The sequence below is a fragment of the Lepisosteus oculatus genome, chromosome 26, assembly GCF_040954835.1.
Source record: "Lepisosteus oculatus isolate fLepOcu1 chromosome 26, fLepOcu1.hap2, whole genome shotgun sequence".
Taxonomy (NCBI): domain Eukaryota; kingdom Metazoa; phylum Chordata; class Actinopteri; order Semionotiformes; family Lepisosteidae; genus Lepisosteus; species Lepisosteus oculatus.
Window position 1 is genome coordinate 4,054,409 of NC_090721.1, and position 22,832 is coordinate 4,077,240.

The 22,832-nt window shown below is 39.3% G+C and overlaps 1 protein-coding gene across 1 annotated transcript; it reads right to left on the reverse strand.

Annotated features, from left to right (window-relative positions):
* Window positions 1-130: 130 nt before the first annotated feature.
* LOC107079925 (integrin alpha-E) lies at window positions 131-22,742 on the reverse strand. Its single transcript, XM_015367461.2, has 32 exons — window positions 22,406-22,742; window positions 20,968-21,073; window positions 20,601-20,701; window positions 20,435-20,502; window positions 19,602-19,713; window positions 18,991-19,062; window positions 18,445-18,504; window positions 17,639-17,760; window positions 16,824-16,975; window positions 15,152-15,305; window positions 14,860-15,010; window positions 14,356-14,426; window positions 13,545-13,668; window positions 13,170-13,306; window positions 12,045-12,182; window positions 11,518-11,724; window positions 10,403-10,533; window positions 9,523-9,659; window positions 8,568-8,728; window positions 8,041-8,163; window positions 7,487-7,560; window positions 6,757-6,898; window positions 6,044-6,133; window positions 5,791-5,873; window positions 5,330-5,410; window positions 5,181-5,256; window positions 4,853-4,951; window positions 4,712-4,756; window positions 4,304-4,384; window positions 3,844-3,930; window positions 3,059-3,169; window positions 131-1,844 (listed from the first exon to the last, which is right to left on the reverse strand). Exons 1-32 carry the CDS (start codon window positions 22,434-22,436, stop codon window positions 1,779-1,781), a joined length of 3,393 nt encoding a protein of 1,130 aa, XP_015222947.2. The 5' UTR covers window positions 22,437-22,742; the 3' UTR covers window positions 131-1,778.
* Between the last annotated feature and the right edge of the window lie 90 nt (window positions 22,743-22,832).

The following is a 22,832-nucleotide window of genomic DNA, read 5'->3' on the forward strand; positions in this document are numbered from 1 at the left end:
AAGTAGAGCTCTGTCTTTATGTGCTAAGCATGCATCACACAGACTATATATAAAGTCTGGTAAAACCATTCGGAATCACCTGTTCTTCTTACAACATCTTGTTGAGTACAAACCTGGGCTGAGACAGAGACAGGCTACAAAGTGGCTTTATTTCCATCAGCCTTTCCAAAACAGAACAAAACAGTAGTTATTTTTTCCCCAGCTGTTATAATTACTGAACATTGCAAGAACTGTAATGAGCAGCTCATTTTTTTGCCTCTCAGACTGCGCCACAAGTGACATGCAGAGAGGAGGGAGGAGGGAGAAGGGAGGAGAAAGACCAGCTGAAAAGAAAGCCACTCATTCAAGGGATCCCCGTTACGACACTGCACCACCTGAAAAAATATCTCATTCCAAAAATAAATGTTGCTTTGCTTAGCAGAAGGTGTAAATTAAGTTATTAAAAATAGTAAATGAGGTAAATCTATGAAATCACTTTGTTCATATCTTCCCTCTAAAAGGAAACCACGCCTGGCAGATTTGAGTCTTGGGGGATCACATTTAGGGGCTTCAGCAGAAACAGGAACTTTGGGGCTGTGATGCAGTGATGTGTTGCATGTGTCCAATTAAAAAACAAACTTTTCTAGCAAGAACCATTGCTGTAATTCAACATATATTGTAGGGGTGTAACCCCGGCGTCCTGGCCAAATTTCCCATTGGCCCTTACCAATCATCCTCCTAATAATCCCCATCTATGAATTGGCTTCATTACTCTCTGCTCTCCTCCCCACTAATAGCTGATGTTTGGGGAGCGTTCTGGCGCACTATGGCTGCCGTCGCATCATCCAGGTGGATGCTGCACACTGCTGGTGGTGGAGGGGAGACCCCATTACCTGTAAAGCGCTTTGAGTGGAGTGTCCAGAAAAGTGCTATATAAGTGTAAGCAATTATTATTATTATTATATATGGTACAGACCCCAGGGGCACATACAGACATTAAAAAGATAAGGAGAAATAAGTGGAAGGGCATTATTTTGCTTATGGTTTATCAACTAAAAATGTAAAATTCTTATAATATTGAAATAATAATTGAATTCAATTCAGTTTTATTTAATAAAACAAAAAATAAGACTAGAACTTTAATCAAGGTCCTGGATGCGACAGTAAAGTACAGTGGCATCTCAGCATTCACAAGGGTTCAGTGCAGACAAATGTTGCAAATAGCCAAATTCACATGTACTCAAGCCCACCCCTACACTGTTGCATAACGTACTACAGTATATAGTACATATGGTTAAACACATAAGTAACCTTCCCTTATATGATAATTAAAGTACTAATGCATTGGCTTTAATTTAATGAAGAACCATTGATCAACTAAAACTTGGTACTTGCGTAGGGGGAAGGGAGAGACTCACTAACACGCTCAGTTCAGCTCACAATCTTAGTCTGTGGCACACTTCATTTGAAAGTTGCACTTAACCACCTCCAGCTCAGGTTTTTTTTGCATCCAAGACCTTGTCAGCCAGACCGAATCATGAATAAGGGAGTTCGCGAATGTTAAATTTGCAGATATGGAGACCCTACTGTAATTTAAAAATGCAATCCCTGAGAGAAAGCTAAGCTTTTTTCTTTTTTCCCCAGTACAAAACTGTGTCAAATGTGTGTTGTGATACACTTCAGCTGTCAATCTACAGTTTAAAAAAACCACACAGGCCCTACAGCATAGTGTTTCCATTTGCTTAGCTCTTAACAACTAAAAGACATATTTAAAGACAAATTTGACACATTTCACTGAGTTACATATCTTGGTCACTCTTCTGCTCCACTCGTGCTTTTTGATAGCGTCTTCGGAAAAAGCCACACTGAAAAAAAAGAATAACAATATACAGTACATAATCCTGTACGAGGAGATCTGATTATTTGTGTTGGTAGTGTAATGTGGGCGGAGCAAGATGTGTGCATGTGTCTTGTTGCATGTCTAGGACTATTTTTTGTTTTTGTTTTTTGTAGTTTTAGATGGTGATGCCAAAGACACATTTCCACCCTTTTTGAATGGCCAATAAAGAGGTTATATCTGTATTCTTGTACTCATAGCAATTTGAATCTCTTCTAGTCTAACTCCCCTAGCAGGAGGACCTCAGAATGTAAGACAGTAATGAGGCTGTATCTCACAGGGCACTGTGTCTTCAAAGAATCCAGGTTTGGCTGTCAATGACCAGGAGTGCTCATATTAGACACCCTCATATTGGATTTACTGGTCATCAAGTACAATTATTACAGCAGTATTTCAGGTGCGGAAGCTTTGATACTTTGTTCAGTAAATTACCTCCTGAGGGTTGAAGGCTGTAGTAGGTAGATTTTTCTTTATTCTTTCTGAGCGCTTTAAATGATGGTTCCATGATCAAAACCCAGTTTTTGTGTTGCCTGAATAAATCTCTTTACATATTTAGTACCTTTTTCATGATCTCCCCATTTTAACATTGGCATTCCTAACTGAATTCATTATTGTTATTATTTTCAGATTATATTGGTAACACTAGATCTGATTTTGTTATTGTGATGATATCTGCTGAACAAAAATGCATCAATATGCAATTTATTTTAACATAACCAAAACTTCAAGTGAATGCATGATGTTTCCATGGTTAAAAACTGACTGTTGTCAGTGTCCCACGCTTTGACTCTGTAAATCTGATCACTAAGAGGTGACAGAAGCCAACAGGTGACGAGACAAAATTAGAAATCTCTTTTTATATCCCCTGGGATGTTCTCCTTTTCGAAGGCTGAGAACAAAGGGTAGATTGTTCACAATTGGTATGACAAAGTCTAACCCGGATGTGGCACTTCCAAGTGTATAACAAGGCTACTTGATAAATGAAAAAAAGAGATGCCTGAGAAACAGAATAGATTTCATTACAATTATCTTTTATCAGATCTCATTGAGGATTTTCACAAGAACCGTGGGCAACCGGATTGCTGTATCTCGATTGGAAGCTTATGGCTTTTGCGAGCCCTCATAACTTTTAGATAGCCAGAAAAAACCCTGCTCTGTGGAGCTACAGAAGCTACAGCTTACCTTTATTAGGATGAGGATTAAAAAGGCCAGGAAGACAAAGCCCCCGATAGAGCTCCCGACAATCACAGCCATCGACTTCACCACAGTCAGCTTCTCAATGGTCACCAGCACCTGTAGGGGAGAGGCGGCGTGAGCAGAGGAATCGGGTAGAACTGTTTCCATCCTTGTACACAGAACCTCAGTGTCAGCGTGTCAGTGGCCATCGCAGCTTGAACTAGTGGTCAGGGTTATGGACTCAAGTGTAAGGTGGGGGGATTGAATCCTGGTTGGGCGCCATTGTGGGAATCCATGTTGCTGAAGCTGATAACATTGGCTTTTTCTCCAAAACCGCCTAGGTAAGATCTTGGGATCAATTAGCTGCCAACTACCTAGACGGGCCGATTGGCCTCCTGATGTTTGTCAGCTTTCTCATGTCCTTACTGCTGTCTGCTATGATCAGCGTTTTAGGTGCATAATAAGAAGCCTCCTCACTCTCTTCCACCACCTGCCGAAGTATTGAGAACAGGAGGTGGACAAACCTTGCAGGAGGCAAAGAAGTGTCTGGGGAGTCAGGCACTCTTTAACGTGCTCTGCTGCTTTTTAAATATGTGGCTTAACACTGAGCTTGGTACTTGAAATCTGAAGGAACCAGGTCAGGCTGCTGGCAGTCATTCCTCTACATGCTCTAAGAAACAGCTTAATGTAAAGCTTGGATCAATAAACGGGCTGTGTTGACGTTCTCATACGTCCATGCTCTCACAGATCTGAAGCAACTGACATGGATGAAAAGAAGTGTTTTAATGTACCTCTTCATATCGTCCTCCTTCGTCTGCCTCGTACTGAGCGGAGTCAAAACTAAGAAAAGCTCTAGCTGTTAGATTTTCCCGCTGATCCTGCAATAAAAGAGAAATGCAGATTGTTCCCTTAATTCAACTGGGGGGACGAAGCTGCAGAAAGGTTTCGCTCCACGGCGATCATGCAGAGTGAACATGAGGCTTCACGGTTGGGGCATTACTTGAATGTACAGAACTTCACCCAGGTTTCTCCAGTCCTTCAGGAATGAGCAGGAAGCTGGTAGCACGCTGCACTATTAATCGGCAGTTTGGACTGTATAATACATTGAATGAAACAGTTTTCATCATCCCCAATAAATGGGGGGGTTTGCGTTCTTGGTTTCAGCGATGAGTCGGGGACACTACTTGGGGAACGTATAACAGTTAATCATCAATCGCTGTTTTCGCTTATTTAAGACATACATTGTCGTACCTTTATGCTGATAACAGCCACCGATGCTTCCACAGTCAAGAGCTCGTCCAGTTCTTGCACGGTGCAGGTAAGTCTGTAAGTCTATGAAAATTACAGAGATAAATATAAATGGGTTGTAAGAATTATTTTCATTGTGTGTGTGTTAAACTTAAGCTGCTGCACCTAGTTAAGGAGGAGTATGGAACTTGGAAATTGATAAAGGTTTGCTACTGGTTACGAACTCATTCAACTGCTTTTTAAGAGCTGAAAGCATATTTTTAAGCATGCTTCAAGTAGAAATTTTAGTCTGAATAAGTAAGAATTTGGTGGGGTCAAAAACAAGATGATGCAGGAGTTTACCCAGGAGCAGAGCTGGGAACAAATGCAGTTCAAAGGCAGCATCATGCATCACGTGATGGTGTAGCTTACCTTTCCATTATCTTGAGGTTGAGCGCTGCAGTTTGTTGTGTGCCTCTGAAAGACATTATGTTAAGACTGAGCCAGTTAGAGAGAGAACCTATACTGCATACTCGAATACCGGAAGTGAAACACATTAAAAATGATATTTACCGCTTTGTAGCTCACAATGGTCACCTGTGTGTCTCTCTCTTTCAGTGGAATGTCGATGTTCACAACAATGTTAGCATTGTACCTGTTTTCTCCATGTATCTGCATAGAAAATTAAAAACTTGCAGTTCATTAAAAAATGAGTGTCACACAGAAATATTTTTCCAAGATGTAATATGCTGCAGGGAAGACAACACTGGAAGATGCATCATTGGAGATGACAGGACTCTAGAGATGTACAAAACATAACAAAGGCAAAACGAAAAAAATAATAATGGTATGCTTTTTTAAAAAAAAAAGACTTCCCTTCCTGTCTGAACAGTTTACTTGCCTGGAACAGGTATTCCAGCTCCTGCTTTTTGCCCATTGACTCTTCAGTCACATGTATGTAAGCTGGTTTAGCCTTCCTGTAGGCAGGAAAAGGAAACATTAGTCTTGTGCAATGTTCTCCAAAAATGTCTTCTCAATTCAAGAACTTACCCAGTAAGGCTGACTTTAAGGGCGTTTTTAACTGCAAATCGGTAGGTTTCTTCAGTCAGCACTTGGAGACCATTATTTTCACTATATGAAACAAAATAAAAAAAAAGTAATAAGTGAAGTTTCTTTCCCTAAGAACAAACTGTAAATGTATTGACAACTAGGTATAATTGACACCATTCTTCCTATCAATTATATTGCAAACAAGTGTTGTAGAGTACACAACTATATATAGTATCCCTTTAAAATATTAAGTTCAGTTTCAGTCTCTCACTTCGACATTAAATAATTGGTTTGGCACAATCAATTATTTAGATTGGGCTTTGGTGGAAGAACTGAAGTCGGGCCCAAGCTTTAACACAGAATGAAACCATAATGGACATCCAAAGTAAAAACGCATCACTTAGAGGTTCAGGCATTTTTTACTCTCTCTCTCTTCCTTTTCAGAGATAAAGCTCACTTACCATGTAATGTTAGCAGTGATTTGGGTGCTGTTTTCCTGTATTTTATGAGACTCTTCTATCTGCCAGGAGATGGTGAAATTGACCTTAAAAGTACAAAGAGTCTTGACAACATTGTGATGGTGTAAGAAAAAAGACCAAACCTTACCACTACGCCTTACAAAAGGTTATTGACACACTGAGTATCCTTATGAAAGCACAAAATCAAATACTGGATGATAAACGGGAATTTTCATCACAGCTTAAGTTAACTTACTTCACTTTGCGCCTTCATAACTGGATATCGTATTTGACAAGTCAGTTTTGTGTTATCAACTGGATTTGCACAGGAAATGCCCTTATTCTCCTGTAAAGAGGGAAGAGGATACTGCTTGAGTTAAAGGAATTGATGGTGATGACATCAATCACTTTCTGGTCAATGACAACATGACTGAAAATGTAATTCTAGGGCTGGCTTATTAAAGCCTGCGAGAGGAGTGGTTTGAAGTTTTTTTTTTTGTAGTCTGGTTCTATTCCAACCGGTTTGTGAAATGAAATAGGTCATTTTAAATTAAAATAGTTTCTTCCGAGTTTTTTGTTTGGCAACATGTATTTGAGCTGTCAAATAATTTATCTCCTCTGAATATCATTTTATTTGATAAGATATTAAATTATATTATCCCCATATTACTATAAAATAGCTAATGATTATTACTGTTTAATATTTATTTAAATGTACTTGGTTTTGTTAACAACTAAAACATGAACTATGGTGTGGTATATATATATATTGTAGTGTACTGAAAAGAAAGCAGTCCCTGAGCATTCTTCTGATGGGGAAAAAATGAAAATAAACAAATTGTATTTTTGGGTTGAACAGCTACAATTGAAGAGTTAATGCCTCTAATCCACCCAAAATGAAACTGGGTAAAATCATTGATAATGACTAACTGAAGTGTAAGAGTTAAACAAGGGTGAGAGAAGTATTACCATTAACAAGGACAGCTTGTTGTACTGAAGGAAATGGGGATAAGTTAAAACCAGTATGGTCATGTGGGAGTCTTCTCCGATGTTCTTCATGTTAAAGCCTAAGCTGAGATCCTTAGTAGATCCAATAACCAGTGTTTTATCCCTGGGAAAAAAGATGTTTAATGAAATAAATATTAAATAAATGTTTTCAGAAGGTATTATACTGCCTGTTGAGGACACCCAGCAGCATGGCAGGAGATAAATCTGAGCCTTAACGCCTCCGGTAACTGCTTTCATCCTGAGAGTCACACTGAGCCTAACTTGGAAGCCAGGGTGGAAGGACCGTGGAAGAGATGCCAGGCCCTGCAGGGTGCACACCTTTACAATAATTAAGGGGGCAATTTTGAAACGCCAGTTTACTTGATTGGCTCTGGGAAGAAACGGGAGCAGCTGGAGGAAAGCCTTAAGAACCGGAAAAGCATGCAACCTCTATCCTAGCCGCTGAACCTCCTCACCATGCTAGCGAGATGCAGCACAGCTGTACAGGTGTAGGGATAATGGTGTTAAGATCGATAGGTGTTCTACAATGTTAAAAGCTGTGCTCTTGACTTATTTTTTTTTTTATCTGGTAAGAGGGTAATGCGAAATTCTGCTATTCAGGTTCAGTAGAAACTGGGCTAAAGAGTTAACCGAATAAAATGACGTTCAGATATGTCCCTCCACCCAGTGATGATCTAAGAAAAGAGCTTACTGGGGCAAGCTTGTTGACAAGGTGATGTTTGCAGTGCATATCTTGTCCGTTCCACAGTTTGTTTCAAAGGGAAGCTGAGGGAAAAAAATAATAATAGCATTGAGCAGGGTTTACAGGCCAATCTGAATTTAGTGTAGACCAAAAAACATCTTGATGTTTTAGGACAAGCAGCTAACAGACATATAAGAAGGACCAGAGAGCCCTCTCTTATATTAAAAAAAAAATACATGGTCTTTTGTCCTTATCCAAATCCATGCTTAGCCAAACATGGTATTCTGAAGAGGTGTAACAAATGCTGTGCTGAAGAGTATAAATTTGTCACACAAGTAGATTTGATTGAATCCACTGGCAGAGAAACCTCTCATCCCTGTTCTGAACAGCAAATATTGTTGCCATTCTCCCACTGGGTTGTGCTTCATGAAACTGAAATGATTTAACATAGTGTCCTGTTTCCGAATTACCTTTACTCAGATGAGGATCTAAGAGAAAAGTCTCATGTCTGAACTAGGCCACACAGGCCTGGAGAGAATATCAATTCTGATGCACACTTTTACCTGCTGGGAGATCTCATTGGGACTGAGCATATCGAGAACTCTGAGTGGACGGCTCTCAGAAGAGAGGTTTAGAGTGAAATTGAGTTTAATCTCTACAGGTGAGAAACAATCATCGGCGCATTCCTGGAGTAGACAAAAAAAAAGCATGGAATTCTTTACCAAAGCAGCAGTATCATTTATCCACAACTGTACAAATTCAACTCAAATGTAGCGCATATCTTCTATAAGTTATAGTGATGTCCAGCCCTGAGCTCCTTGTTACATCCTAATACCAGGTAATTATGAAGTTTGTTCCATTTCCGCTGTTCATATTTTACACTTGGTTTGTTACTGTTTCAGCGTGATTATGGACAAGAATGAAAAAGCTCCTAAGGAAGAGCCACTTCACGTTCGAGTGGTGACCACAGGGGAAAGGCGCCACTGCCGGGCTAGATGACTTCAATCTGTTACAGCTCAGCATGCTGTAAGAGGGCCACAGCCACACACTTTCAGCTATGCACTTGTCTCTGAGTGTCTCCAGCACGTACCAGGAACTGTAGAAGGATGTCGGGCAAGCATTCCATTGTGTTAGTGAGTTTGAAAATACCAGAAATGGATTTGGGATCACCGTTCGCAAAAGACAGTCGTTTTTTCTCTTTGTTTGGGTCGAGGACCAGGTGGTAGTGAATGGGTAGTTCCTCTGTTTTTTCTACAGGAAAGAAATGTACAAAATGAAGGAAAATGGAAGTGATACAGAACAACAGAGCAAGAGTATCATATACACCTGGTGACAAATGAGCACAAAGTCTTGGGTTCACCTTTTTTTGGTTTTTGTCACGTTGGGTGAAATCTTGGATGTGCGCCCTCATGTAATGAGCAGTAAGTCATAGATTAGGAATATTTTCTAGTTAGGGTTAGAAACATCATTAAACCTTGGTTTCAGCCAGGTCTATTTTTGCATTTCCCATGACTTAATAAAGATGGGCTGTGGTGAGAGGTTTGACATGAGAGTTTTGTGAGAACTAGGTGGATACTGACTGTAGTTAAGACATTTCTTAGGAAGAGCCAGTCAAACTTTTTCATTCAGCTCCTCTGCTGCATAATGTTACGCCTTTGGCTTCAGGGGGCAGGACTTCCTTTAAAGGACTTGTAACGGATTGGTTCAAAAATAGCTCTGGGCACCCTTCTTGTTTTAAATGCAGCGATCTGATTAGTCCAAATGTTTTGACAAAACATGCATGCTCTTTCTGCATGGACTGGTACAATGTCACACTGACACTGAATCTGACTTGGGAGACGTTCCATTAACTGACTCACTATAATTCACTAGCATTTCTAGTATCATAAAAAAACAGTGATGTGCAATGCTATGCTTCATAGATTGGATGGTCTCTAACACTAACGTAACATTTAATTGTTTGGTGCTTCCTGGCTTTGACAACAATAAATGAGTCTCCCACCATATGATACTGAAACATGGATAAAATTAAATTACACACTTACTCTTAATCTCTCTTTTAACTGAGTTAAAGCAGATTTTTGCAGAAATCTTTTTAGAATCCTGACCACTTTGCTTATTCAGGGAAATGTATGGAGGGTCTAACGTTACTTGAGGTTTGAAGACGATGACAGGCAGTGAGCTAAAAGTTAAAAAAAAGTGTATACATTATGTATACATCAAGCAACATTACATTACTAATATAGTATAAATGGAGTAAGCATTATCTGATGAATTGTGTTCAGTAGTAGAGAAACCTAGGCTTTAAATTGGGATTTTCCAGTTTCTTAGTTCAGTAATATGACAAGTGGCCTTTATAGTTACCTATTCCTAATGTACCTTATTGTTCCATTTAGCAAATAATTTAATGAAGGCACTGCTTGTCTTTGGGGGATGACAGGTATTCATATTCTTGTTCAACTTGATTTCAAAGAGGTTTAATTTAAGCCACCCTCTATTTAATTGCTCACAACTAAATCATTCCATGTCTTCCAAGATCAGCAGCTTAATGGTGGTTTCTGAATTCCACTCACCTGGAACATTTTAGAAATGCCAAGCTAAAAAAAAAATATGAGTACACTAACACAACCATTAATAAAACATTTAAACTGTACATGAGAAAAATATAATTTTGTTTAATGTTATTATGTAATGCTCATCTATTATATGTTATAAAGCATTTATACATGAAATTTGCAGCTTTTAAAGTGTTATTCATTATTTTTACACTTTTAATGTACCACTAGGGTGTCCTGAGTCAACCTGCTGAGCCAGTAGCATGTCAGAAAGAGTTTATTTTTAATTAGAAAAACACTTTCTGAAATGATCCAGCAATTCAGCCTCCGTGTCCGGACTAAATGATCGGTCCCGTGCGGTGCAGCGTACCTCAATACAGTGACCTTCCCCAGGCTTCCCACACTGATATCTATTTGTCCATCTTTATCCAGGTCGGACATCCCACTCACTGACTGACCGAAGAATCGTAGCTTCACATCGAAATCAGCCGCTGCTATTCTCTGAAATAGACCAGGATTATTCACAGCCTCTGTTCTGATCTCCAGAGCAGTAACTGTTACAGCTGCACTAGGTTTTTTTATTACTTGTGCGTCTAAAAGATTGGATATCCAGTATTCCCTGGAATGGACATGCGGCTCCGTCTAATTCATTTACTCCGTCGACTCCTGTATCGGCTGTGGTTTCCCAACAAGACGGAAAAATAACGAGTGGTTAAAAAAATGACTTCAAGATTGAAAAACAGAAAAATCAAGGATACCGCCCAGAATAAATAAAAAATTACCTTCAAACCCTTTTTTCACTATCAGTTGGAAACACAAACTGCTCTGACAAACAAAAACCCATCAAGTATTGGGATCTAATTTTCATGGGTGAATGGGTCAAGCTTTGAAAATCATTACTGGTGTATTTTTATAATCACTTTGGCTTTTACTTGCTTTAAAAAAGCGACATTAAAAACCATCATTACTTTTAAAAGCAGAAAAGTAGAGGATATATAATGAGTATTTTAGTGCAGAAGTGTGAGTCAGATTCAGCAGAAGAAAGAAAAACATTTTTGCCACACACGCTTATCAATCAGTTGGGAACAGAATACAGTAAAATTTAGTATCAAGAAGTGATCTTTCTCAGTTCCTGGTTTCATATGGAGAGCAAAAACGTCCCCATTGGCCACTAGATGGAGTAACAGAGTAATGTCAAAGGATAACAAATTGATGAGAAGGGTGTACTATACTGTACTGTATTGTGATTGTGCACAGTGCCCTCAGCATTGTGAACAGTAAAGTATAAACTACAAATTATGCTTGATTGTAAAGCACGCTGTATTTTTTATATGAAATGAATGACTCATGTGCAGGAAAGGAAATGCTTTACTCAATGTTTACTAGTTTGGAATAATTTACAGCTGGGCCTAGTCTAAACCAAACGTTCCAGGCATTTGTCTGAGGATTGTAAATCTTTTTTTTTTAGATGGACAATTCTCTTGCCTGCGAGTGATGGTCCTTGATCCCATTTTCATAGCCGTTGTAAATGTAGATGCTCCCTGATTTTCCGTCTCCTTCCATTGGAGCTCCAACTGCAATGTCGTTGTAGCCGTTGTCGTCGATGTCCCCGATGTTGGCAATCGCTGATCCGAACCTGGCAAAGGTATATCTGTTCATTCCCCGCCATTCCGATTCCTTGATGAAGAGCCCCTGTGGAAGTCCAACATTTTCGCAAAATCAGACAGAGAGAACAAGGCACTCTTGAAAAGGAAACTTATTTGTTTCTTCTGTAAATAGTAGAAAATAAGAAATGCTCTAAAGAACAGAATGTCTTTGGGCATATTTTTCAGTTTAGTAGCTAAAGAAATGTAAGATTTTATCCAGATCCAGGTGTCTCTTTCACACATTCTTCCAGACTGGTCTTCGGTTTAAGAGTTTTAAAGATGATTGCTCTGAGAAGCCGAGTGTGTTGAATTGGTTTTATTTCCTGTAGATGTTTATCTTCATGTCTTTGGCTTCTTCCGACTCACCTGGCTCAGTCTGTAGACATAAACTTTGCCTTCTTCTCCTTTTTGGTGAAACAGTGGAGCTCCAATTAAGAGGTGGTCTGTGATGCCATTTTTATCGGTATCAAGAACACAAAGCTCAGCACCAAAATAAGAGCCCACCTATTTGTAAAAGAGAGGACATACATTTAGGTTACGTTTCAGAGACAACAGGAAATTGATTGGTAGTGTGTCACTTAACACTCTAAAACCATAATGAAAACATTTGTGTTTAAGTCAACATTCTGTGCTGAGCTTTTGGTATCGTGGTCTAAAATGCAAGCCATTTTGAGTAATTCAGTAATTAATCAGATTTATTTAAAAAAATTCAAATGCAAAAGTATTCAACCCATTCGGTCTCATTTTATTGAATTACAGATCACATATACAGTTTTTAAATTGAATATTTTATGATGAAAGCATGAATGCTCAAAAGAGTCAATAAGCATTAACTTATAGGTGAAAGAAATGACATGTCAGCAACAACTGGAAAGAAAAGCAGGAAGTAAAATGTTCCTACAGGGGAGTTTCCTACAGGAAGTTCCTACAGGGGAGTCTTGTAGAGTGATGGGGATTTTCTCCCATCTCAGCCATTGAGAGCCCTTGCAACGTTACCATTGGCCTCAAGGTGGCATCCTTCTTCCTGGGATATTTGAGGAGTAGCCGGATGTAGCCAGTATCAGGGTGACTTCCACTTATCATGGACTTCACCGTGCTCAAAAAGCCATTCATTGTACTGTAAAAGCTCATTGGTTGAATTTAGTGTAAGTTGGGCGGAGCGGTGGCTCTGTGGCTAAGGATCTGCGCCTGTGACTGGAAGGCTGCTGGTTCAAATCCCGCGGCCGGCAGAGGAATCCTACTCCGTTGGGCCCCTGAGCAAGGCCCTTAACCCCAACTGCTCCAGGGGCGCCGTACAATGGCAGACCCTGCGCTCTGACCCCAGGCTTCTCTCCCTGTCTGTGTGCCTGTGTCTCCATGGAGAAAAAAAAAAAGCTGGGGTATGTGAAAAGATGAATTCCTAATGCAAGAAATTGTATAGGGCTAATAAAGAAACATTATCAACATTATTAAGTACCAGCTTAGACACTACTTGAAGAGAAACCCACATACCTGCTCTCCGGACAGTGTCTGCTGTGCTGCATGAGAAGTCCCATTGAAGACCAGCACACTGCCTGAGAAACTGTGACGAGGGGCTCCCGACACATACAGACTGCCACTGACTCCCTTCACAGCTGCTACACTGTAGCCTGAAGTGGAAGAAAAGCTCTGCTTTAGGACCAGAGTTTCGAATTTTGACACAGAATTAATGCTGTAGCGAAGCCATAGTCTACACACTGAGTTAAAATGGATGGTTGGGTGATTAGACTGCTACACAAATTGGGCTGCAGTTTTAATAATAATAGAGCAAATATACAGTAATTGATGCTATCTGATTCTTATGCAGGTACACTATTAGATCATAAAGTAAATTGAATAATGTGTCACCTAAGTAGGATAATTTTTCTTTTGTCGATGATTCGTTTAGAAACCTTATTGTGTCATCTGGGTTTTTTATAATTAAGCCACCATTCCAGTCGTATGCCCCCACTGCGCCGAAAAGAACAGTGCCCTGAAAGAGAATGGCAAAATGAAAACATTAATTTGGGAATATTTTCTCAAATTATTTGTTTGGGAATATTTTGAACAATGACAGCCGAATGACTATTCTTGACTAAACATATTATGTATTAATTTACTGCTACAAAATTACTAAAACTGTGGATAAGGGTGTCTGCTAAGCAAATAAATAATGATAATAATAGCACACTCAGTTTGCATTCCTGCCCTGCTGATTAAGTGCAAATAAAGTCTGAAAAAAGAAAACGGCACAAGGGTTGTGAAACTGCATATTTACTGAACTTTCTTTCCATATTTATTTATTGACCTTCTGTCAACCCATTAGTCAATGAAAAAAGCCTTGAAAACATCCTAAATATTTCCAACTGCTCATTACTATGATTTTCATTTGCATTTCCTACAGGATTGTAACCACACGTACAGGGTCCCCAGTCCTGGTCTGGAGGGCTAGTGTGACCACCAGTTTAGCAGTCCAGCTGGTCCCTTAACGATCCGAATCGGCTCATTATCAGATTCATTACCAACTTCTGCCACCTTTCTGGGTGCTGATACCACCTGTGACACACTGACTCCCCCACGACCAGAGCTGGGACCCCTGCCCTTTGGAGTATAACAGTTATTCCCCGACAAACGTGGCCAAAAACGAGTAACTTAAAAAGAATGCAAACGCTCAACTCACATCGATCGCAAAATCAATGCTGAACCCAGCTTCGGAAAGCTCGAAGAGGAAGGCTGCTCCCTGCTGTGTCCCTGTGAGGGCAGAGAATACACAGTCAAGGAGACCAGCAGAATCACCAGCCTCTAGTTTTCCGATGGTCAGTAGCTTCAAATATTCAACAGGTGATGAGGCAGACTTTAGACCAACAGCGTTTATCACTAATTTACCACTTATTCAGTTTTGGCACTGCCAAACATTTTCAGGATGCCCCATAACTTATCGCCCTTGCGTGGGGATTACAGGATTCTTTGTGACAAGTCACCAGCAATAAAAGGGTGGCAGAGGGATGCCAAAGATTGAATTATGGGAAGGAGCGACCTGGATGTTGGCAAGGGAAGGGGAGTTACACCAATGGTGTAATGTTCTCCATGCTGTTGTCATGGCTACCCTACGGTTTGTATATCCCCCGATAACTAAAAAAATCTTTCACCCGTGCCTTCTTAGAAGTTTTAGAAGTTGCTTTACCTTCTATTCCAGTGATGCTTTTTTCAAGCAAGGAGAGTATGCCATCCAAAGCTGCATAGTTATCAACCTTAAATAAATGCTCATCATCTGGGTCTGAAGCAATGTCTTGTAGTTCAGTTACTGCCTTTGTCTGATTAAAATCAGCACCAACCTGAAATTCAGCACAGTTTGACATATTAACAGCTTTAATGTGTTCTGTGTTTTTTTTTATTCTGATAATGAGAAAAACATCAAATCTCTGTTAGGTAATATTTTAGTGGTTATGTTGAGAGCACTGGTGTGGAAAACCTACCCCAATAGCAAATCGGGTTACAGCTTTCATTTTTGGCATCATCAAAACATCTGAGAGATTCATTGTGTCTAGAAATATCTTTCCATCTGTCAGAACAATCATGATCTTCTTAGCATTCTCTTTAGATCCATTTTCAGCAACAAAGACATGTTCACTGTCAAACAATCACAGTACAGACATAAGCACGGTTACAAATACAACCTCCTGTTCTTGGTTTTAAATGCATTTCCACATAGTTTCCACATAGTCTGCGCTCTCTGGTTTGTGGTTGTGTTCCACAGGGTGGGCTTTAATGTCCTTGTGGGATTTTGAATACTTGTATCGCACGTAATCCTAATTCACCTTCGCGTTCAGCAGGGGCGGCCCTTGGTTTAGATGAACTAGGCGACTGCCCAGGACCCCAAGGCCACAGGGTGCCCCCTAAGTGTGCCACATGACATTGTTTTAATCAGCACTTTTACATGTGAGTCAACATTCCCCACCAGTGGCTCTGTCTGTTGCTCCTGCTCTTGACTAGGCTGTTAAACCTTGTTAGTTTTAAGTCATGATATTATTGGCTGTGAATGTAAGTGTAGTGGCTTATGAACCGTCGATGTGGCAAATGGCACATCTTCACCATAAGACGATGATATTCGTGTGGTTTCAGCCGCTGCTACACCGAATGCTATTGGTTTTAATTTGGGCAAGTAGGAGATGCTGTGCTGATCAATTGTATAAGTCTTTCATTAGATCTAACGTGCAGAAAATCCGGATAAGCGATCTAAAAACGGAGGCAGTCCAATTTAAGACACTGTAATAATACATGTGCTGTATATTTCATTTGGTTTTTAGCCTGTCAGATCCATGTAACTAGCAAACATTAGACATGCTACATTTTCTTACTACTGGGAGTGTTTTATGAGATGTTGACAGATTCACGGTTCATGTTATTACTTTCAGTGTTAAACTACATGTTATCTCTGTGAAATGTGCACCCATATTAAATTATTGACGTGCTTTATGGATTCAGGATCCAGACCCTTAATGAAGAGTTGTTTTATTGGCTTCATAATCTGTGTGTTTCATCCAGATAGGTGCTGTGAGAAAACAACAGAAATATCTGAGCAGCAGTAGTTAGCTCAGTCTGTTCATCTCACTACTCTGTTAGGACAACGGCAACATTTCCAGTAAAAGCAAGAACATTAATCTGTTATACACTTGAGAATTGTTATAGATTTGTTTCTTGTAAATTTGAAATTGATTCTTTCTATTATTTATAGAGTAAGAATTTGTTTTACCATTTTCTCACCATAATGTATATTGAAAAAGCACAAATAAAACAGACATATTAATATTTTATTTTCTGAATAATTTAGTATTATTGATGTCCTATTCATGCTAGTTCACATCAGCTTTTCTGCTACGAAATCAAGGCTCATAATGCATTTGTACTGTATATACAGTATAATGTGCGTATCAGGCTGAAATTGATGATTGCATATATAGTCATTAGAATTGATAATATACCACAAACACTGGATAAGAGGTACTTTTTTTCAATTTCCAGGGTGTAAAAACATCATAATACTGAGAAAATATTTTAAATCTTGTCTTCCCCTAGGAACAATTGAATGCTTGGTCATCCTACCCACAGGCCATTCTGTAAACCATCAGGGACTTAGTCTGTACTTACAGGACGTGATACATAGCAGAAGCAGTTTTTGTGTAGTTGTAGATCTGCTGAATATCACTAACTTTTCTTAATGCGTATTCAGGTTTCTCATTTTCTTTGAGTGAGAGTTCAGTTCGTATATCCTTTCCATATTGAACAAGTGCAAATCTACACTGGAACAAGAAAATAATATTTTAGACAACAGTTGTAACTTTATTCTCTTCAAGTATTTAAACAATTTTAAACATTAAAATCAGTACTTATATTCAAATAAAGAGGAGGCTACTTGGCTTATCTAGCCTGTAAAATAGTTAATAGTCAATTGATCAAGTCATTTCTGGAAAGCAAGAAGGGTTTCAACTTCAACAGCATGATTCAGTTACTTGTTCCATTCTGCCACAACGCTTTGCTTAAACAAATGCCTCTTGTTTTTAATGCACTTCCATGTAGTACATATTATATAAATAATTATATATAAAGGTTACTGTCTGTGTTTTTGAAGGTTTTCTTTAATGGATTCATAACTCACTCAACTTATTGGCACCAAATTTGGAACACTGATGCCACACTGTGATGCTGAGATTTTAGAAAAATAATTCCTGAGCCTTGCATTTGTACTGTAGTGTCTTGTGCAAAATGCCCACATTTACAGCTATAACTTTGTTATAACTCACACAATCCACACCACATTTTGCACAAAGGTGTGGTTCACTTTAATTTACCATCCTGGGCAACACTGGGAACCACAGCTAGTGCCCTTTTGCTGTATAAAACCTGTATTGACCAGGAAACATTGCAGATAAGTTTGGTATTTTTTAAAAGAGCCCAGTACTTACATCAAAGCAGGTTTCCCAAACGTTTTTCATCACATTAGTTACGAATTCTTTTGCCCTTTCAAAATCTTCTCCAGAAATGCTTCCAGAACCATCCAAGACAAAGGCAATCTCTGTCCCAGCATCTTAAAATCAAATTCTGTAGTTAGTCACATGAGGTGTAAGTGGTCTTAATGTGGCTGATTTTCTGTGAGGGCACTATCTACAGTGCACAATGACTCAACACAGCAGTCTTGCTCATATACCTCTACTCTTATGTAGCACTGTGGCCATAAATTAATAAAGTGATGCCCTCTGAATTTTGTACCATTTTGTAGATACTGTACTGTACTGCATCTGATATAGATTCTCTGAAGCTATTTATGGTGCCACTTTTGGGGGCTGGAAAAGACACTTTATCATATAAATGCATTTCAAATCTATTGATGAGTAGTAACTTGTATATGAGAATAGTCTGTCTGATGTTAATAAACATCTATGAGTAATATGTTGTAAAGGTAAGTTCCTACTAGGTTTATTAACATTCCTTAACATCTTGTCAGCAAATTTCACATTATAAAGAATTTAGAATTCCAGATATGGAATTGAACCCAGAGCCACAGCTCTATGAGGCAGCAATACTAGCCACTGTGCTGCTAACATACAGGAGTCATTGGGAAATATTTAGTAACTAAAACAGGTATATTGTTCAGGATGTCCCCTGATACCGGGACTAAGATATTCTGACCCTGTATGTTTGGGATGAATTACTTTATTCACCTCTCACCTGCCCATTATGTTTAGAATGAATTACTCCATAAGGTCCATACCTTCATCCTCCTCTTCCTCTTGGTTACTGCTCTCCCTCTTTCTCCGATGAAGGGCGGATCCTGAAATCATATTTGTACTCTAAATCATGAAGGGTTCTAACAGTGGACTTCTTCAGTGCAGCAGGGGGCAGGAGTGGAAATTAAGAGGAGGACTGACTAACAGGAGGCACTTCTCTACCCACAGAGTGGTGGGAGTGTGGAACAAACTACGTGTTCTTGCACCTGATAACTCAGAATCCTTTACATAATCCCAATCCATTAAGTCTAGCAGCTAATCAACCTAGTATCAGGTATATGTTACAACCATATGGCCTCCTCTTTTTTCTAACCTTTCTCATGTTTCAGCAAAACACATCACAATAGTGTAAACCTGCTTCATTTCTGTGAATCATCCTGCTTTCCACTTTCAGTTAAATCTTACTCTTGATCTTTCACCCAAACCTCCCTGGTTTAACACATTGTTCCCATGAACTAGAAATTTACACCTGAACATAAATATGTATCAGAAGCCATAACTAACATGCAGTATATGACATGAGGGATTACCGGAGTTCACTGAAAGGGATTCATCCTCTTGTTTGTTGGCATTGGTGTTGTTTCTTTTCATCTGCTTCACTACTAAAATCAAGACAAATCCATACAGATTTTTCTCGATCTTTGAGAAAACCTAAACAAGATGACCTGAAGAACCCCACCCAGACATTTCATTGAGTGTTCATCTTGATGACGACAGTCTATTCCTCATGCATGTGTACAGCTCAGATTAGGTACAGTGCAAATACGAATCCTGTTCTTGTAGATTTAGCATTATAATATAGAGGCTAAGTTGGTACTGTATTAAATTAATAAAGCTGGTATGCACAATTATTAGCATTATTATTAGCATGAAGCATTATTAGTATTATTAGTGTCTGTAAGTAATGCAAAATATGAAAAGACAATAAAACTGTCAAAATTATTAAGCGCAAGTTGTGACATAAACTTTTATCTTCATTCTTCAGACTTTTTCAGATTTTTTGGTGCTATTTGCAGACACTTTTCCTTTATAGGCTTTTAATACATGCGCACAGTAGAAACACTTAAGCTCTGTTTCCTGTAAGCAGTGATATTCTTATTCTGTTACAGTTTCTTCAGTCACATGTAGCACCAAGCAGTACCGAGTGATGCAGGAGCAATGTCAGAAATCTCCTGGAAGCCTGCCTTGAGGAGGGAGCAAACTCCATTCAGATCTTCGTTTGTGGCCTTGCGTGTCCGGTGTTGTTGACAGACCTGAGAGGCGAAAACGAAATTCCTAGAAAATCTGATTTTCAGCTTATTGCAAATCTCCAAAATCCATAAATTTGATGGTATGACTAAGAAACAAATCTTGTACAAATCCCATACGGCAACCAGCCTGAATCAGTACTTAAATGAAGGGAAAGGCATGAGCTACACGATTTTGAAATACACAATTACAAGCAGGGCAGGAGTAAGAGAAGAGAGCATTGACTTCAGGCTGTGAAGTACAGCTTGCTCAGAAGAAAGGAAGCTGTGGTGTGGCAGATGGGTTTAAGAAAGTAGTGGTAGACTGTGTCTGTGTAGCACAGCTGTATTTGCTGTCTGGTCTCATGCAAAGCATGCAGAAGTACTGCTGCACTGCTACTCTGCAAGCCTCCTAAATTTTTTGTGTTGGCATTTCTCACTTACGTCCTTGAACCATCTTTGAAATTGGAGCCGTTTTGGGAAATATTGCTCCTTCGCATGTGGAATCATCTGTCCCTTGGTTCGACAGTCTATGAATCCTCACCACCACACAAAAAATGCTGGTTTGTTTTCTTAGTTGACCGTGAGATAATGATATGCCATTGCATTCTCTCGTGACATTTCTGTGAGAACACTAAGATCTCCAAATACAATCAGAGCATTGCATTTTAATCTTAAATACTCTTCTTAATTACAGAAAACAAAAACTCTCTCGTAGCATTAGCAAGAGACAGAATAGAAACCTTACCAGGTATGTTGATCCATCTGAGCTTTTGGCTGCTGATATGATAGGTTTCCGATAGCTTTTCTCTTTCGCTACAAGGTCAAAGATAAATACCCAGATCACCCCCATTTCTTGCACAAGGGAACACAATATTGTCTGCATATCAAAAATCAGGGAACTGGACTTGTACCTGTGAGGCTGACTTCAGTACAGTGTGCCGAGACCTTGCAGTCATAAAGTCTACCATACTGCTGGTCGCTCATATTGTCCAAGGGAGAAGTAACTAAGATCCTGTGATAAAAGAAACAGGTCCTTAAAGATTGGGAGAAGATCACCGTTGCGTTTTATTTACAAATATTAAAGATTGCTAGTTAGCTACACTCCTATAAGGCTATTATAATATCAAGTTAATATATCAACAAGCATAAAGACAAACATTGTTATTAAGATTACCATATGTACCACAATATACTATTTTAAATTGAAGAATATAAGCAACAAGAAAGTGCCAGAAACTTCATGAAGCAGAGGATAATGTAACTCTTTACACTACTCACCCATCCTCATACTGAAGGACAGATTGCCCTAGGGAAGGGCTGTTCAATTCTTCAAAAGTTTGAATCGGCTTGGAGTAAATATTAAAACCCTCCACTGCATATACAGCTGCAAATTCAACAATAATATGAGGTTAGGTACGTTAGATTTATCTTTATAGGGACAGAACTGCACAGCCCTCCAGGACCAGAGTAATATGAGAGAGGAAGAGGGAAAAAAATAAATGAATTAAGGAAGGAGATTTTCACTATCAGTCCAAAGGGGTGACCAGATCATCCAAACGTGCTCAGTACTCGAGTGGAGACCATGTGTCAGTTCTTCCAGAGGTAGAAATGCAGATGCGCGAGAGTCGCATTTCATCATGGTGCATGTACCACGGAGTCAGAACACAGCAGCAAAATACATGTCTCAGCAACATGAACAATTTCAGATTTTATCCAGTGCATGGTCGTGTCGGACTGGGAGTGCAAGCTGGCAAGAAACAGGCACAAGGCAGGGTACACCCTGGACAGGACGCCCGTCCATTGCAGGGCGTGTTGGCACACACACACACACACACACCAGGGCCATTTTCCCCCAAATTCAATTAACCTACAAACTATATCTTTGGACTGTGGGAGGAAACATGCGAGCACTCCACGCAGACAGCACCCCAGAAACTGAACCCAGGGTGCCGGCTGTAGCGCTGGGCCACTCCCCTGACCGCTAATGTATCATTATTTCTCAGCTTCTTGAAAACAAAAAAGCCTTCACCGTCGCCAGTTTCCAAATTCGTTTGCGTTATATCCTAAAAGTTTGCTCCCTTTGTTGTATGAAAATAATGTATGTATTTTGTTGAACTATTGACACACGTTGCAGTGCTTATCACGATTTAGGACTTTATGTATTAATACATCTCGAAACTGGTGCACATTTTGATCTGCCAGTAATATATATATATATTCTGGCAAGAGGTGATGACGTTGTTGGGTGGTGAGTGCTAGATTTTAGCTTCGTTGGAGAAAGAATATGAAAAATAGGACAAGGGTGTTCTCAAATGAATGCATTATGTTGAGAATGTTTTATTACAGAAGAGCTACCACACCCGTACCGCAGCCGAACTTGAGATTTTAAACATCATACTCTTCAGCACGAAATGTAATACATATAAAAAAGACATTTAGAGGGAGAAAAAGAAGTCAGACACTGATGAAAAAGGAGGGGTCTTATTTTATATTTCACGTTCTGCACTTCTCAATGAGCTTGAGGTTCCGTATAATATAGTAAGAACTCTCAGTGCAGAAAGTGTAAAAGAGTATTTTCATCACGTCCGAGACATTTTCGCACCTTTTAATTAAACCCCCCAAACATTTATTTTATATAAAGTTTAACACGCGTAACACAAGAGCAAGTAATGACTTCTGCAGCTACGGAATTGATTACAAGGAAAGTTGTACTCACTGATTAGCCACAATAGACAATTATGTGCCATTTCGGTGTGGTTTCCGTAATAAATCTTTTAAACGTTGGTAATACCAGCGACATATGTCTCGCATATCAGGCAGATATGTTCCGAAGAGGATGTGGGATGTCTGTCGCATAGTCACATGCAAGTCTGCGTAATACTACTTCACAACTTTTCTTCCTAAAAATACATTAAATTACTTATTACGTCGCTTTCAGGTTTTATAAACCCGTTTAAGGTGTAAGTTATCCAATCAAGTTTTATTTTTTTCCGTCTAATGTGCGTTTGCACTTAAATTACTAAATTGCGCATTTTTTTCCTGATAGTTCCTACACACCGCCTCTACTGTATTGTACTGTTTTTTTTTGCACAGGTATATCAATACGTATAACAAGAAGAGGGAGAAACGTTAAGAAATTAAAG